We start from the raw sequence: 16,017 nt of genomic DNA on the forward strand, positions 1-16,017 counted from the left end.
CAGCCACCCATCCACCCCCGTTTTTCATGTCGTCTCTGTGTAATGCCTGCATGTAATCCTTTGAACTTGGCAAGATTTTATTTCACTCCCATTTTTCCTTTGTTTTCTTTTCCTCTTAACCTTTCTCTACTGATGAGAATTTTAATTTTAGAATTGCTAACCATCCCTTCTTCTGGATGAATAGATTAAATTTAAAGAAGACAGATATGCAAAAACCAAGAAACATTTTGTTCATGTTTCTTTTCTTGTAGCCTCTTTGGGGTTTTTTGTTGTCTGTTTTTTGTTGTTTTTGTTTGTTTTTTGGCTGCCTTGACCCCCTTAGTTCCTTTTGATTTAATTGTATTTTCCAGCACTTTCCAATTGTTTGAATTGGAAACAAAGCCTTAATAAGAGTTCTAGTTAATTTTCTGTCTTGTAATTACCGATCTCATTTTTCTGATAATTGGCCACAGCAATTATATGTATATTTACTAATCACATAGGAGGCTGTGCAATTGTATCTATCTGCCACCATTGATAATGACACGCATATTGCAGAGGTGCTTTTATCATCTTCTTTTTTCCACTACATCAAAGCTATTTCCTCTCGTTCTCAATAATGAATACATGCATGCATTTGACACAGTTGTGTGCTAGAGAAATTGTTTGGCTCCCACCAAATGCTGCATGCTCTGAGTTTCTTGCCTGCAGCGCTGGAAGGTTGTATGTAATGATATATTGCTCATCCAAATGGCCAAAGCACTCCAAAGCACAGTGAGATTAAAATAAGTCATTCCTTTGTTAATTTAAATAGGTGCATGTATCATACTTTGCAGGGCACTTTGTGTAGGGATGTCAGGGAGGAAAAAAGCCGCCGAAAGGTATTTTTAATAGCAAATGAGAATAGATGAGAATGGAGTCATTTGCAGCTGCCTACTTTATGTGGCTCTCTTGTTCCAACTGTAGGTCTAATGAGATGACTGTTAAAGTACTCTGCAGTGTAATTTCATTACATCCTGAGCTGTTACACTATAAACACAGTGGTGCTCTCTGTCATTCTTGGAAAAACTCCTAAATTCTTAAAGCCTTCCTTTGCAAATGGTAATGGGGTTTGCTCTTTGTATTATGTGGTGGTGATGGTTTGTTGCTGTGTAGTTTTCTGCTTTTTTGACTGACTCCCACCTCCATCCTAGTTTTGGTTGGTGGTCAAGTTGGGAGTTTTTCATTGTATCCTTAATTCACTGGCTTTCTCATATGAGGAGTCTGCCTAGACTGGCAAATAGGCTGAAATTCCTTTTCAGGAAACAACTTCCCCTATAAAAGCCTTTCTATTAAAGTAAAAAAAAAAAATTTGATCCAAATTATTCTGTTAGGGGCAAACAGTAAAGAGCAGTTGAATATACAAATAAATGTAAATAAAAAGGAAAGTGTAAATAAATAGCAAATCCAGTAAAAGAAACAAAGGTCAACACAAGAATAATTTCACAGCTCTTTGTTAATTACAAGACCATTTGTGTGTTACTTAAATAATCATTAGTTTCTCATTTACACTTTCCCTACCTTCTCTCCTACCCTGTGGCTATCATTGTCCTTTTTTCACCTCCCCTCTCTCTCAGCTCTCATGTTTCTCACCATTGTAAAATATGTGTGGCTTTAAATTTGGCATCTTTACCTAAATGTGTGGAATAAGGTAAAGACAGTCTTTTTAATTGGGTGAGGCCTTATTCTCATTGTATTCATCTTTATACTCATCCTTCACATGGGTGGGTGGGGAATATAAAGAAAGAGAAGGAACTGTTGTGACTTTTGGTGACATGTTTTTCCTCCATCACAGGATTCGCCCGTCCTTCCAGTTGGAGAGTTCTCGGAGCCATTTGTACATTTCATCACTCAGTGGTGAGCCCGTTTACAAACATGCCATGCCCTCAATGTAAATGATACATGCCATTAACTCGGCAGCTCCGTGAGACCTTATGGCTCTCCCTGCTTCCTTTTGGAGACAGGAGGGACTTCGGGGCCTTGGGCAGATGGGGCAGCAAAGCTGAAGAAATTGTTTAAATTATGTAAACGTTATTTACACAAAGGGTCATAAGCATACTTCAGAGCCTTTTTCCTGATTTAATAAACTGCTGAAAGTCATGATACTTCTTTAAGCACAAATACTGTTGCCATCCTTTTTTAAAAAAAGAAATACACAATTTTATAACCCCTATTGAACGGATGTATGAAGCTTATTTTTATTAATGTAACCTCAAGTTACCCATAAAACTGTCTGTCACTTAGTGGAAGCAGCATAGTTTATTAATTCATCGGATTTTCAGTAAATAACTTTTATCTTTGGTTGTATTTTAAATACAATACTGGGGTCCCATTTCAATGAATTTTGACATTTGGAAGACTATGAAAACAGTTCAGCCCACTTTAACCCTTAAAGAACTGAGAGGAGCCACAGGGGCCCTCAGAGCCTCTAGGCAATTCCTTGTCATTTTATATCTGAAGAAACAAGCATTTTACTGCCAAGGGTTCTTTGCCAGCCTTCTGCCTTTTTCCTCCTAGCAGAATGCAGATGTCTTTTATTACCCGTTTCACCATCATTCCCCTCTTCCCTCGTCCTGCAGGACTCATGTGGCCTTGGGAGGCCCAGGTATTCCTCTGCCCTCTCCCTCACTCCAGCACAGAGAATTACCTAGGAGAGAGGAGGAATTCAGGAACATAGGAATCATTGTCCTCAAAGCAGGAGAGAAAACCAACCGCAACTCCTTCTTAACTATGTTGGTCTTCTTTCCCTCCTTCACCAAAGTCCAGAGTCATGTCCACTGGTGGAAAATGAATGGGCAGACCCTACCAGAAGAAACCCTTGGTTCTGTGGTGTGGCAAAGTAATGTTATCAGGATTCTTGCTAACCAAAATCGTTGTGTGCCATCCCCTTCCCCTCCCACTATGATCTGTCCGATGATTATGCTAAAGGGAAACCAAGAAATATTCCTTAATATAAATGTCAAGCTTTATCACCTTTTTGACTAAGTGTAACATGTTACCTCTTAATAAAAATGTCTCATGCAGTTTATATTCCATAGAAAATATATGTGAGGAAGAAATTTTTCTCCCCAATTAAAAAAATTTTATTAACACTGTTTCTATTTATTTAAAATACTTATATAATATTGTGTAGCTTTTAAAAACTATTTTTACTCTGAAAACATTTTATTTCCAAAGCATGCCATGTCGGAAAAAAGCGTACATGTTGATTAAACACTGGAATCCTGAGCTGTTTTGAAGCTCCTTAATGATGTTAGAACCATTACCCAGAAATGTATATCCCTCTTAATTTCCTTTACATGGAATTCTTAAAACACATGGTAATGTGTACCATGTGTTTTACACATGGTAATGCCTCATTTTGAAATGCAAAAATTGAAACACAAACCATGCGATTCCTCTACTGCCTGGAGCGCCTGGTTTGGGCATCACCCTCTCTGCTCCGGAGGAGATGTTGGATTTGTGACAGGATCCCAGTGCTAATCTTATCTCGCTGTGTGGTCTGAGACCAACCTGGGGGTGGGGCTGGTCTGAGCAGCAGGGAGAAAAGTGGATAAGGCTTCACCTCCCTCCTGTCCAAAAAATTAATCAGCTGTTATTTAAAAGTTTTATGGAGACAGAGGGAGGGATAACCTGCATTCAGATTTCCACAGATGTCAAGCCAAAACAGAAATGATAGTGGGTAATAGCCTTGTTTTCCCAAGAGATACAGCTACTTTGGAATGTCAGATTAGGACTGTTACCAACTCCACTGGCGAGACAGCTTGAATTAGTTGCTAATGGATGCAGTGTTTGAGAGGTGCATATGGTTATTTATAGGGAAGGCAAATGTCCTCGATGTCATTAATGGTTCATAACTCCGATTCTTGTTTACCAAATGATCATTAAATCTATTTTAAAAAAAGTATTGTCAGCAAATGCAGAGATTATAAGAAGAGTTTTCTTCTTGCTTGTTAGAAGAGTGCCTTATAAAGAAAAAAGCATCCGTGTGATTTTTCCAAGTGATAGAAGCAGCAATCTCTTTTCATGACTATCCCATGGACACTCTGAGTTTAGAACAAATACAGCCATCAAGTAGGCAGCTGCCCACTGTCACCTCCATCCCATGTGTGAGTGCTTCATCACATAGCTAAGTACATGTTACAGCTACTAATTATATCTATTGCATGGAAGACAAGAAATATTTTGCATGAAGAATGTGATTCTTTAAGCAGCTTAAACAAATTTAGCTGTCCCACAGCGGTTTAATGAATTATCAACTTGCCTTGTTGCCAAAACAAATGCAAGTCAAGATAATCTATAGCAACACACTTCTAATTTTGTAGCATTAACTAGATTCCTGACTAGGAATCTAGTCAGGAATATAATATAATATAATATATTATATTTATTATATATTATATATAATATAATATAATATAAAATACAAGAAGTATTTTATATACTTCTTGTCATTCGGAGTAACAGTGAAAGAATGAGATGTATTCTCATTTGACTCTACAGTCATGTTTCTTTCCTTACTGTCTTATCCCAATTACCAAAAAAAAAAAAGTATATTCTCTAAATATAAGTTTGAAATAAATTGATAATTGAGTCAATAAGAGAATATTGCTGCTTTTTTCACATTAGCTTCAAAAGTAGAATTAGGATACATTTAATTTAAATTCATTATTTGTGTTGCAAAATATTTTTTAAGTGAAAAAGTAAGAAAAAGCTTTTTGTTTCTTACTCATAATGTCCCCCAGAAATCTGACTAAGTAAAGACCAAAATAAAAGAAAGGGAATATACGTTAATACTTTGGCCAAGAATTGAACATGATGTATTTTGAAAACATTCAAATTCCAGTACAAATAGCCATTGGTAGAAATTATAGCAAAAATATACAAATGACACAGATAACATAAGGGGTTTTTTTCTCTCCACTATAGTATGCGAAAACAGCCAAAAGAAAGGCCAGCACCTGAAGAATTGATGGTAAGTGAATGTTTTTAGTTACATTAGAATTCTCAGTTATATATTTATGTTTAACATTCTGTTTAAAAGTCCAGAATGGAATTTGAAACAGCCATAGGCTCTGAAAAGGCAACATTATTTACTTCATTTGGGTAGATGTTTTTGAAGCTCATATCCTCAGATAATAGTGTTTACTTTTTAAAAACCCACCACCTTTTTGAAAGTTAATGCAGAGCTCTTTTCATTTGCCTCATCAAGGGTCACAAACTTAATGTAGGTTACTCTTTATCCTCATTTGCTATTAAACCTTTTAGAATTCAGAGGATTGGTAACAGAAGATCATCAGTGCAATAAGTTTTTAGTGCAATTCTGCAGAAAATTTCTGAATGGCATGGAGCCCTCTTAGATTCATGTAGAATGAAATTAAACTGGCTGCAAAAGATCAAGTTAATGTGAATCTTTGGTCTTTCCTCAGAAAGAGACAGCTACAAGGCTGCGAGTGCTGTGTTCTCAGCTCCAAGGCAGCTTTCTTTGATTGCAAATGACAGTTTTTAGTCAAGCAGGGAGAGGAACAGAGATGCTCCCTAACAATTCCCAAATGGTCATTTGTTTAGTGCAGATTGTTGATTTGACAGTGCACAAGCTGTTAGAATAACGTTAGGATCGAGCATTAGTAAATAATAATTATAGTCTGTTCTTTCTAATGTTTTGCATACCATTCCCTGCCTTTAGATTACTACAGTCAGAGCAAATTCCTACCAATTTTCTTTCACCTTCTTTAAACAATATGCATTTTACAGATACCAGTTTAGAGGTTTTCGTCCTTTGTATTCCAACCTAATAAACAGTTTCAGTGCCCCAACTTCTTTATAATATGGATTTCATGCTCGAATATAAGATAACAGTACGTTTCCTTTTTGCATCATGAATGCTTTTCAGGAAGGTACTTTCCTCCTTCATGTTCCCTGGAGCAAAATCTCAGTTTTCAGGGTAGTTTCAAGTTAAAGATCACCCCTAAAAACCTCTGCAATTTATAACTCTGCAGGTTTCATGTCTAGAATAAACTGGTCTCTTTTTTTGGTCTCTGTGATGGTTGGGAAATTATTGCAGTTAGTCACATTTGAGAAAACTTGGAACAGGTTCTAGAGATGGAGACCCATTTACCTTGTGCATTATTATGCTATGGCTGGATAGCTCAGCTATTAAAACAAAGGAATAGGGTTTCATAAAACAGATATTTGTTTGTAAATGCATGTTTCAATGCTGCAATGAGTTGGCCACTTATAAATAAAACATCTGCAGATCACACATACGCCCATAAATGTATATGGATGTATATGTTGGTAAGGAACACCACTCCAGGGTGGCACATCATAAAGACAAGGCTAAAGGGTGAGTACTTTCAGTGCCTTGAAAGCAAGTGATGTGTGTGTGTGTATGTGTGTGTGTGTGTGTGTGTGAGAGAGAGAACATAGGTATTTAGATATATCTCTTTACAACTCTATACCCTGTTGTGTGCTGTCCCACATTTTAAATTAATAAATATCAATAAATCAATAAAATACAATGAAAAATGTAGTCACAGGAAGCACCATTCCATACTTAATTTAACATTATTTCTAGTGCTGCTCACTGTTTGATTTTAAATGAATGCCTTCCCAGAGGTATAGCAGTGGTGAGGCACCACTGCTTTGGCAGGGCTCAGTGAGGAGGCAGGGAACAATAGACTATATGTGAAGCTGCTGTGGTCAGAGAGTGAGCCCTGCCTGGACTTTGGGCAAAAGATTGGGCCCAATAGGGGATGGGAAAGAAAGTGGGTTTTCCTTTATCTTAAGGAACTTAAGCCACATCCTAGGGGCCCAATCTAAAGGAACCAGCCTCTTTATTCCTTCCAGCATATTAATGGCTTTAATTTTTCCTTTTCTCTCCCCGCCTACAACCTATTTGATGGTGCTCCCGTCTGGAAGCCGAGAGACTCCTCTGGAATGCATGAACTATAGAGCCCATTTGTCACCTGGGTGGGGGCCTGTGCCTTTCACAAAAAGAGCAGTTTATCTCCCAAGCATGGTAACTCCAGCCAGCAGGGTACCAGCATGGGCTGCATGGGCCGCTTCAAATGTGAGGCCTGCAGGATTGTCAAGGTTTCCCCGTAGGCCTCCGTTTCCAAATCAAAGAAAGAAAATTAGAGATGGGCAGCTGGAAATACTGGAAGTTATAGATTCACTATTTGGGAACTCTTATATGAACTCCAGGTGTGACCTTGACCAGTGAACAAAGCCAAGTCTCAGCCTAAGTAAATCAGAATGTAGGACTGGTGGGCTAGATCACCCTTACTCCTGGGTCTGGGCCATGCGGAGTGGGCACTTAGGTGGTGAGGTCACTGTTTATACCAGAATACCCCTTATCGAATCATAAAATCATCATCTTGGCAGTTTTTGACCATGTCAGTCTTAAAGATTAATGTAAAACTCAATGTTAGACTTTGGAGACCATTAAAATATCAGTGTTAGAACTCATTTAGTTGTTTAGATATTTTATCCCCTCTACTTTGTATGGTTGTTCTTATGATGGTTTTCGGTCTTTATATCCTAAGTGGAAGTATTTTAAAGTTGGACCAAGAAATTCCTTTAATGCTTACATTTTGGGGAGGCCAGGATACGTTTCAGCTGCTGTGGTTTTCTGGCATGTAGCCATTAAGCTACATCAGAAGTTCTCTCAAAAGGTTTATCAGCATCTGCATCATCCTAAGAGATTTCAGACCCCATTAAATAATTGAATTTGTTAGTTGATATACCATTGTGCACAGTCTTGTTCTAGACTCAGCAGAAGATATAAAGTAGAGGAAGCCACACAGATAACCTTTTGGAGCTATAGCAAGTATACAAATAACTAGAATGAAGTAACTAGTGTAAAAGAACTGCAGGGTTCTGTGGAGATCCATTTGGGGAAATGAGGAAAAACTGGGTAGAGAAGGTAGCATTTGAAAAGGGCCTTTGGAGGATGAAGTGAATTTTAATAGAGAGCTTTGAAGGGGCCATTCCAGGCAAAGGAAACAGGATGGGCAAAGCATGAGTGTATCTCGGTTTCAGACATTTTCAGAGCAATGTGAAGCCTCTAGTGCCTGCTGGAACAGAAACCTCTTCAACATTGACCTGGTGGAGTTCAAACAGGCAACATATTCACCACCAGCTGGGCAATCTCTTAAGACATTCCACTTCTATACAAGGAACCCTGGGAATACCACACTTATCCACATGGATCTTTTTTCTTGAGTGAATTCTCTTGAATGGTCTCCCGTTCATGTATAGGGAGGTCCCTCATCCTTGGGAAAGGTGTGACTTTCAATTCTTTAAGAGCCTATTGCAGAAATCAGGAGTCAGCTTTAAACCCTGCTTTAAAGGTAAACTAAGCGTGCAGGCAGCCAAGAACATTCAGCATACCGACAGATGACAGGTAGAACCCCACCCCCACCCCCACCTCCACTTCTGCCTCCAATTCTTTTCCTGGATAATGATTCCATTATTAAATAATCTGCTTTTAAATCACGCTGCTGCAACTCCCAGGAAAGACCTGTGTCAGTGCTGCCCCAGCTCTGTGAACTGGGACCAACAAACTTAGGGACAAATTTTCAGACAGTAGAGACCCTGAGGAGGTAGCAGACAGAATGTCCAGCAGGCCTTCAGAAAAATGCAGGGATTCCATGGCTTATGTGGGAAAAAGCCAGCCCCTTGCCAGTCAGAAAGGATTGGTGGGACTGCAGCAAGAGGGGAGACAGCGACAATGCAAAGATGGTAGAGAAATTTCCCTTAAATGTCAATAATCAAATTGAAGGATGCAAAAACATAAAAATCAGACCCTTAAATTCAGGGACAAAGACAACCTAAGATGAGAGCATTAAGATGGGGGTTCAGGTTGGTTTTGCTGTTCAATTTCTGTGTTTAAATATTTTTAAATAAAAGGGGTATGTGAGATATTACTGTATAGACCATTTGCTTCTCTAAACCACAAGGAATTCCTTCTGAGGAATTAATCATCCTTCAGAGTTATTTGGTAGCTAAGGTCAGGATGTGACTTAGCAGGGAGAACCTCCATCACATCCCTTCCCTGTGTAACCTCAGCCAACTCCCCATCCCCTCTCCACTTCAGTGTCTTTATCTGCAAAACCGAGGGGGCAGCCCTTGACCAATGGTCTGTGACTTGAGGAAGTCAGAACCCCAGAAATTACATCCGAAGTTATCTATGCATGTGGAGATGTGCCTTTTCATCCAAAAAGAGGAATTCATGACTGCTACATTTTTCAAAGGGGACCCTGACCCTCAATGATTGTTAAGCTCCCTTGCTTCTGTCCTTTAGAGTTACTTGGCCAGGAGCTGACTGTAGGGAGGGAAGTGTTCACTCAGCGGGAGAGTGCTTGCTTGAGGGTGGGGTGGGGTGCTTTCTATGGGGTTCAGCAGGGCTTTGCACCAGCTGTCAGGCAGCCCTTTAACTTCCCTGCCTAGCCTGATTGTGGGCCTTAACTTGAACGGGGAAGGTGTGGGCTGTGGGCCCCCACACAGTTACAATTTGGGCTCAGAGTACGGTAGATCTTTCTATGCATTTAGAGTGTTTCCAGAAGCTTTCAGTGTCTAAGCTCTATTTAATGGAATCTATGCATAGTAAGTAATCAGGTCAGAAGAAGCAGCATCCCGGTTTGAGATCAATCGCTGGCTAATACTTTATCTAGGCCACTTTATTATCTCATGCTGATCTGATTCCCATTCTCCCCCTCCTTTGTAGCATGCACTTCGGCTGTGGTAAAAGTACGTATCACATACATATTAAAAACATATACCCATTCTATCTGTATGTAAATGCGTGAGGCACAGCTGGATATTGCAGAGGAGTTTGATTTACTAATAGTTATTATCTGTTCTAGCTGTTCAGTGGCAGCGAGAATTTCAGAGAAACAAGCTGGCGAAGAAATTGTCTTTATGCTGTTACTATACTGCTTTAGTGATTGTTTAAAAACATGGGTTTTCTCCTTAGGTTCTAGTAATGCCTGTTATTTTGTGCATCTCCTTGTACATTCCAGAGTAGGACATCCTTTAAAGGCGTTTAGCATTTCCTCAGGTTTGGTTTTCAATTCAGGCACCTAAAAAGAAACACAGGATGCAGTTTGCAATTGAAATTTGACATTTTGCTTAGACAGCAAGTAAATAGTGGCATTAGAAATACAACAAGTTGGCATGGGTCCTAGAAGGCGGGGTATCAGTTAAAATCAGAATAGTGCTCTTGGATTTTTTTCCTTCATGTCATCCCAGCAGCTGCAAACTTGAAGGCATCTCATTTCTCAGCTAAGGCTTTATGTATAAGAGGTGGTAATGTTTGGGGGCTAATAAACACCAAACTGCTCTAGAAAAATCTGTTTAAACATTTAATTACTTACTAAGAGATGTTAACTTGTTTAACTCCTCTAAATTAAATTGTCACTGGTAGCTTTTCTGCTTTTCCAAACCTGATTGTAATTACATTTTCAGATAGTATGGTTGGTTGTTCTCTCAATTAATCAAGGTATATGATAAATTGCACATCTGCGTGGTCCCTTTAAAAATCAGGGTAACCATGATGTTAGATTTTTGTCTCTCCAACACTCAAATTCCAGTGTGACTTTGGGCTTCACACCAAATGGCTTTGTTTCATTGTTAGACCCAAATCTTCTGATCACTGTGAAAGACAAAATGCACTGGACAATTAAGAAGATGATTTTATTTAGGGCTATTGCAGTAGGGAGAGTGTTTATTAATGAGGAATGGCTCAAAGAAAAGGGAGGGTTCTGAGGTCTTATGAAGGCAGGTAAACAAGGGGGTCACCAGCAAGTCTTAGAGAAGTCACGAGGAAAGATGGGAAAGGATCTTACCTCTGTGAGAGCAGGGTGATCCTTTGCGGTTAGCAGAAGGGTAGGGGGATTTCTTACCTGTTACTGTTTACTAGAAGCACGGGGCTCAGATCAATTCAAAATGATCACCACATTCTACTAAACGTGCCAAAGATAAGTTTCGGTTTACTTTGATCCGGGGCTTACCTGTGCCCTGAGCGCAAATATGAAGAAAGGTGCATTTCCATAGCCCCCTTAGAGAGTGCTCATCCACCCTGTGCTTGCAAAAATCTAAGCTTTTTAAAATACTAATGATGGTTAATAAATTGTGAACTTGGATGTAGTTCACTACAGTTAGGTATTGCCTGTGTCATATAAAGTGTGTTTTAAAATGAACCTTTAGGGCCAGACTCCTAATGTGTCTGGCCACTCATTCTTGTAAACATCATTTTGTTTTCAGTTGTTCATTTGGAAGTAGCTCATTAGCTATGCCGCCCAGAATTTGCAGTGAGAAATACTGGCTGGGATTGTAACTTCAGCTGAGTATTTCCATCATGCACAAAAGTCATCACAACAGCAAGGGGGCCCCACGTAGGGTCCAGCTGACAACCATGGAATTTTTTTTTAAGTTCTGAAGGCCATTAAAATCATCTGTTTGTGTCTCCTTATAAAGAGGAACCCACTAGTAAAGAAGTTGATTTTAGCTTTTTAATTGCATATAATTACATCGGCAGAATCACTGTCTGGATACTTGAGATCGCACTAAATCAGACAGCTTTAATTTGAATTTTTGATGACACATTAGCACTTCAGCAAGAACAGAGAGATTATAACCCTAAGAAAACAGGCTTTGTTTTTCCATAGATGTGACCACTTAATATTTTCACAAGACTTTAGCAGATAAATATGTGTGTGTATGTATATATCTTTATATGCATGCGCATAGCAAGAGAGATATAAAGTCTGTCCTTCCTTGATCATGGTGATCTGACAGTTTTAATCTCCCAGTTAAGCATAGCTTTTTTCCTCCATCAGTCAAGTCAGATCTCTTAGTATGATGATGCCTTGCCTGTTTAAGATTGTAGTTATTTGAACTCATGTCTGTAATGCCTCTTTCGTGTTTTATTGGACTGTCATCTTCCTAGTATCTTGTTTCAAGGCACAGTGAAGCTGTGTAGCATTCATTGAGCACAGGAAGAGTTTGGTTATCTTGGATGCAGTAAAGTGGATCAGTTGGGCTGCTCTTCAGTGCCATGCCAGATTTGCGGCAGCAGGAGGCTAAGGTGGGTCTTTAAAGTATGTTACACTTTAGTTCCTCATTGGCCATGACTCAGCTCATTAGAACTTTCTGTTATTTGGGTGGTGCCCTCAGCCTAAAAGAGCCTCCTCTCCCCTCCCCTGGAAGGTCTTGGTCCTCCTCCCTGCGGCTTTTCCCTACTCTTCGCCTTTACAGTTGCTTGCTTCCTTCTCTGAAGCCCTTCGGCATGTATTGTGTCTAGGTTGGAACAGCATTTAATTATATATTCATCTTATGGCCACAAGTTAGTCCATGTAGTACAGCGGCTCTCAACCCTAGCAGCTCATCAGAGTCACCTCAGAGGTTTAAAAGGCAAAAGAAAAAAATGCCTGGATCCTAACCTAGATCAAAGAAGCTCTGGCCAGGGAGCAGATACTTTTTTTTTTTTTTTAACCTTTAAAGTTCTCTAGGTGATTACAAGGACAGCCAGAGGGGAAACTCACTGGTTTAATACCTTTTTTCTTCCACTAGATTGTAAGTTCCTTGAAGGAGGATCATGATCTTATAATTCAGTGCCTATCCTAGTCTGCTGTCATTTAGGCAAAACAGTGTTGGTTGCACATGCTATTCTCTCTAATCCAATCCAGTAAAACACTGTGCAGATAAAGTAGACACTAAACAGATAGACAAACAAGACATGTATCTGGTTCTCCAGGAACTCAGAGTAAAGCTGAAGAAATTAATCCAAGAACAAGCAATCCCTGGACATTACAATATACAGTATAAATTAGGGTGGCCACACTAGAATACATGGCCAGATAAAAAAGGTTTTTGTTTGACTTCCTGCTAGGAGAGGTCATCTAGGTTAGAAAATTTGGTGCCAAAATAATAAAATTTCTAGGATGTTCCAATATTTGCAGGGATAATATTCAAAACATTTAACAACCAGTATAGCATGAGGATTACCGTTCAGAACCAACACCAGGGTTTAGCCATCCCACCCTGGATGTATGGACAGAGCTAGGAGGTGCTAACCAGGTGGTGATCAGCAGCACATATGATCTTTGGTATGCATTCTGACCACTTGAGAATTTACCTCAAGCAAGTAACTCCACATCCAGAGGTTATTAGAGAGCCAAAACCTAGAGGAGACCTCCTGGCTAGCACCATCTTTGCCTGTTAGATTGATGACAGGGGACCCGAAGGTTTTTATCTGTCAGCACATCAGATGCATGCCACCTACTCCCCAGCTCTTGGGAATAATGGATTCAGTTGAAAAAGACCAGAGACATTCAGCCGTTTGTGGGAGAAATATAAAAGGATCCTAAAGCTAGTCCCTGGGATTTGGGAATTGCTGTTGAAGGTAGCAAAGTTGTTTTCCTGTGAGTACACACCGATAAATAGATGCAGTTCTTATCAATTATTAACCAGTCTAACCAGGAATTTTAAGAGCTGGGGAAAATATTAGAAAGCTCCTATTTACAGTTGTGCCAGCTGGATTTGTTTAATGGGTTGTTTGCTTTTTAATTTGTAGCAGTTTTGAGAGAGACCTTTGGGGATTGTGAGTCTTGTGGTTTCAGATACAGAGTTATTTGGGGGGCCAAACCTGCCTGCAGATAATTTGAGGTTCACTTGGCCATTTAGAGACTGCAGAAAGGCAGTAGAGACATTTGGGCCTACCGTCCTCTATTTAATTTTCAAGATTAGAATTAAACGTTAGGCCTTGGTCTACCGAGAGACATTTGCTGGAGTGTGGACTAGTTTCTTTCCAGTATCCTGGTTTACCGTTTCTCTGTTCTCTTCATATAAATGGTCACTGATTCTGAAGTAGGAGAATAGGTACCATTCATTTATTTGTGCAAAAGTTCCCTTGACACAAATGAAAATGGAATTTTCAAATGTAACCCGATTAACTCTTAATTGTTAGCCTGTGTGTGTCTTAGCTTCCTCAGAAGGCTTCTGAATGGCCTGCATCTCTTTCTAAATTTGAGGGGGAGGGGGATTCAATTAATAGCAGGACTTTCTAATTGTGGGATTGGTGTGGCGTTGACAAAAATTTGTATAAATAGGGTACTATTCCACTTAAGAGGGCTGTGCTGAAACATTTTTAATTGGATTTTCATGGTGATTGACAGCATTTGATTATGACAGTAACTTTATTTGGCTGGACTGCTTTAGCCTCTTGTTCAGATTTTTCCATCAAAGCTCTTTTTTATCCTCTGAATCCCCAGTGGAGCAGCAGTCATTGTGGAAGAGCCTTTTAGCACCTTTGTTGTAGCCATCCCTGGTGATGATTGGGCCCAGCTGGTAGTAGATAAGAAAATGTTCCTTTCACAAAGAGGCAGTGTCTCCCGCCTCTGCGGTTTCAATAATTTTAAGAGCCCCCAAAACCTGTTGAGGATTAGAAGTAGCTTTAGATGTGAAATGAGTGTTAAGTATTAGTAATCGGGAGATTAGGGCCCCAGGGACAATGAGAGATAAACAACTGCAATTAAGGCAAATCTGCCGATGTAAACAAAATTTAGCAGAAACAGATGCCCTAACCATTTTGGGGGATTGATTTGAGGGCACCGAGGAATCGATTTTTGTCTTGTTTACACTTTCAAACCCCTGTGATATACTGGAAGGCTAAATATTTCATACAGCCTGATTTTAGTTAATTTTTTTTTCAGCGCCTCACAGTAGGCGCCTCTCTTCTCACAGTGACCAGGCCTGAGTTTATTCAGCATTCACAGGGAGCAGCTAATTGTCTATGAAGGGCCCCCGTGTTTAAATGGGCTTGACAGGAATTTAAATTTTGTTTCAATCAACCCCTGTGCTCACAGCCTGCTCCAGTTTCTAATTTTTAAATTAAACATGACTTTTTTTTTAAGCCACAGCTTTGCCTCTGGAATACTCTCGCTCTAACTCTGGGGAAGGCAGATCGGCAACCCTGGAATGCTGGTTTATGCAGGGCCTGTGGCACCAGCTCTGGCCTGGAAAGTCCCTTCTTTCCTCCCGTCAGGGAGGTCAGCAGAGCTTCGGCTGGGCGCTGTCTCCTTCCTGCCTTCAGAAACGGCCCCCTTTTCAGCTCTCCTGTGCAGGCAGCAGTGCTGCATCATCTGGAAAGTGGGTTAAGCACCAAAGGAAGGTGTAAGGATGGCTTTTAGGGGACTGGCTGAATTATAACCCACTGCACGTCTGGTGCAGATTTGTATTGCAGAAGCCTTTTCTACTGTTGTGAGACATGGAGAGAAGCCGATGTGGGAATCACAGATGTGCATTTCAGTCTGCACTCGCCATTTTTATGTCTTAGCATCCGCTCTGTGCCCAGCATCCTGCCTGACACCGAGGAGGCAGCATGTCAGCCCCAAGTCCTGACCCCCCAGCCAGCTCACAGTCCAGTGAGGAAGGTGAGGGTAGACACAGCCAAGCACAGGATAGAATGCGAGAATTGCCAGAGACCCCCGCTCACCTTCTCCTCCCACCCTCACCTACCCCTTCACCTCAGGCCACTCCTGTGGAGTCCTGTGCTCCAAACTTCTGGCAGTCCCCAGATGCGTGAGGCATCCTCACACAGTCATGTCTTTGCTTGTGCTGTTTTCTCACTGCCAGATGGTGAACTTCTCCACCTCCGAAACCCAACTGGCACAACCTCTGTGAAGCTTTGCTAAGCGTGCTTCAGTTGGGTTGAGGACTTCCTTTTGCCTGTCACCCTTCACCCTGGCTAATACTTCTGTTAGTGCACTCGTCACGCTTTGTGGCAGTAACTTGTGGTAACAGTCAATAAAAGAGACCACAACCCCTCGAGGAAGAGATCATGTCTTATCTTTGTATCCTTAGCATCTAGCCCAGTCTCCAGCCTGAGTAGAATGCTCAAATATATGGTCATTGAATTTAAATGATATGAATTTAACAAGTGAAATGAATTTCTGCTAGGGGTATCTGGGGAGGCTTTGAGAATGGAGTGACAGG

The 16,017-nt window shown here is 40.3% G+C and overlaps 2 protein-coding genes across 5 annotated transcripts in view; both read left to right on the forward strand.

The window, feature by feature from the left end:
* MAP2K5 (mitogen-activated protein kinase kinase 5) overlaps positions 1 to 16,017 on the forward strand; it is a 263,443-nt gene that overhangs the window by 224,082 nt on the left and 23,344 nt on the right. For both annotated transcript variants that reach the window (XM_001174814.6, XM_001174812.7), the window contains 2 exons: positions 1,814 to 1,875; positions 4,948 to 4,993. In XM_001174814.6, coding sequence (XP_001174814.1) covers positions 1,814 to 1,875; positions 4,948 to 4,993 — 108 coding nt within the window. The remainder of the gene's footprint in view (positions 1 to 1,813; positions 1,876 to 4,947; positions 4,994 to 16,017) is intronic.
* Positions 1,832 to 16,017, forward strand: part of SKOR1 (SKI family transcriptional corepressor 1) — a 104,545-nt gene continuing 90,359 nt past the window's right edge. For all 3 annotated transcript variants that reach the window (XM_054667738.2, XM_016928419.2, XM_063795214.1), the window contains exons 1-2: positions 1,832 to 1,875; positions 4,948 to 4,993. The gene's annotated coding sequence lies outside the window, so the exon portion shown is untranslated. The remainder of the gene's footprint in view (positions 1,876 to 4,947; positions 4,994 to 16,017) is intronic.

This window comes from Pan troglodytes, chromosome 16, assembly GCF_028858775.2.
Source record: "Pan troglodytes isolate AG18354 chromosome 16, NHGRI_mPanTro3-v2.0_pri, whole genome shotgun sequence".
NCBI lineage: Eukaryota > Metazoa > Chordata > Mammalia > Primates > Hominidae > Pan > Pan troglodytes.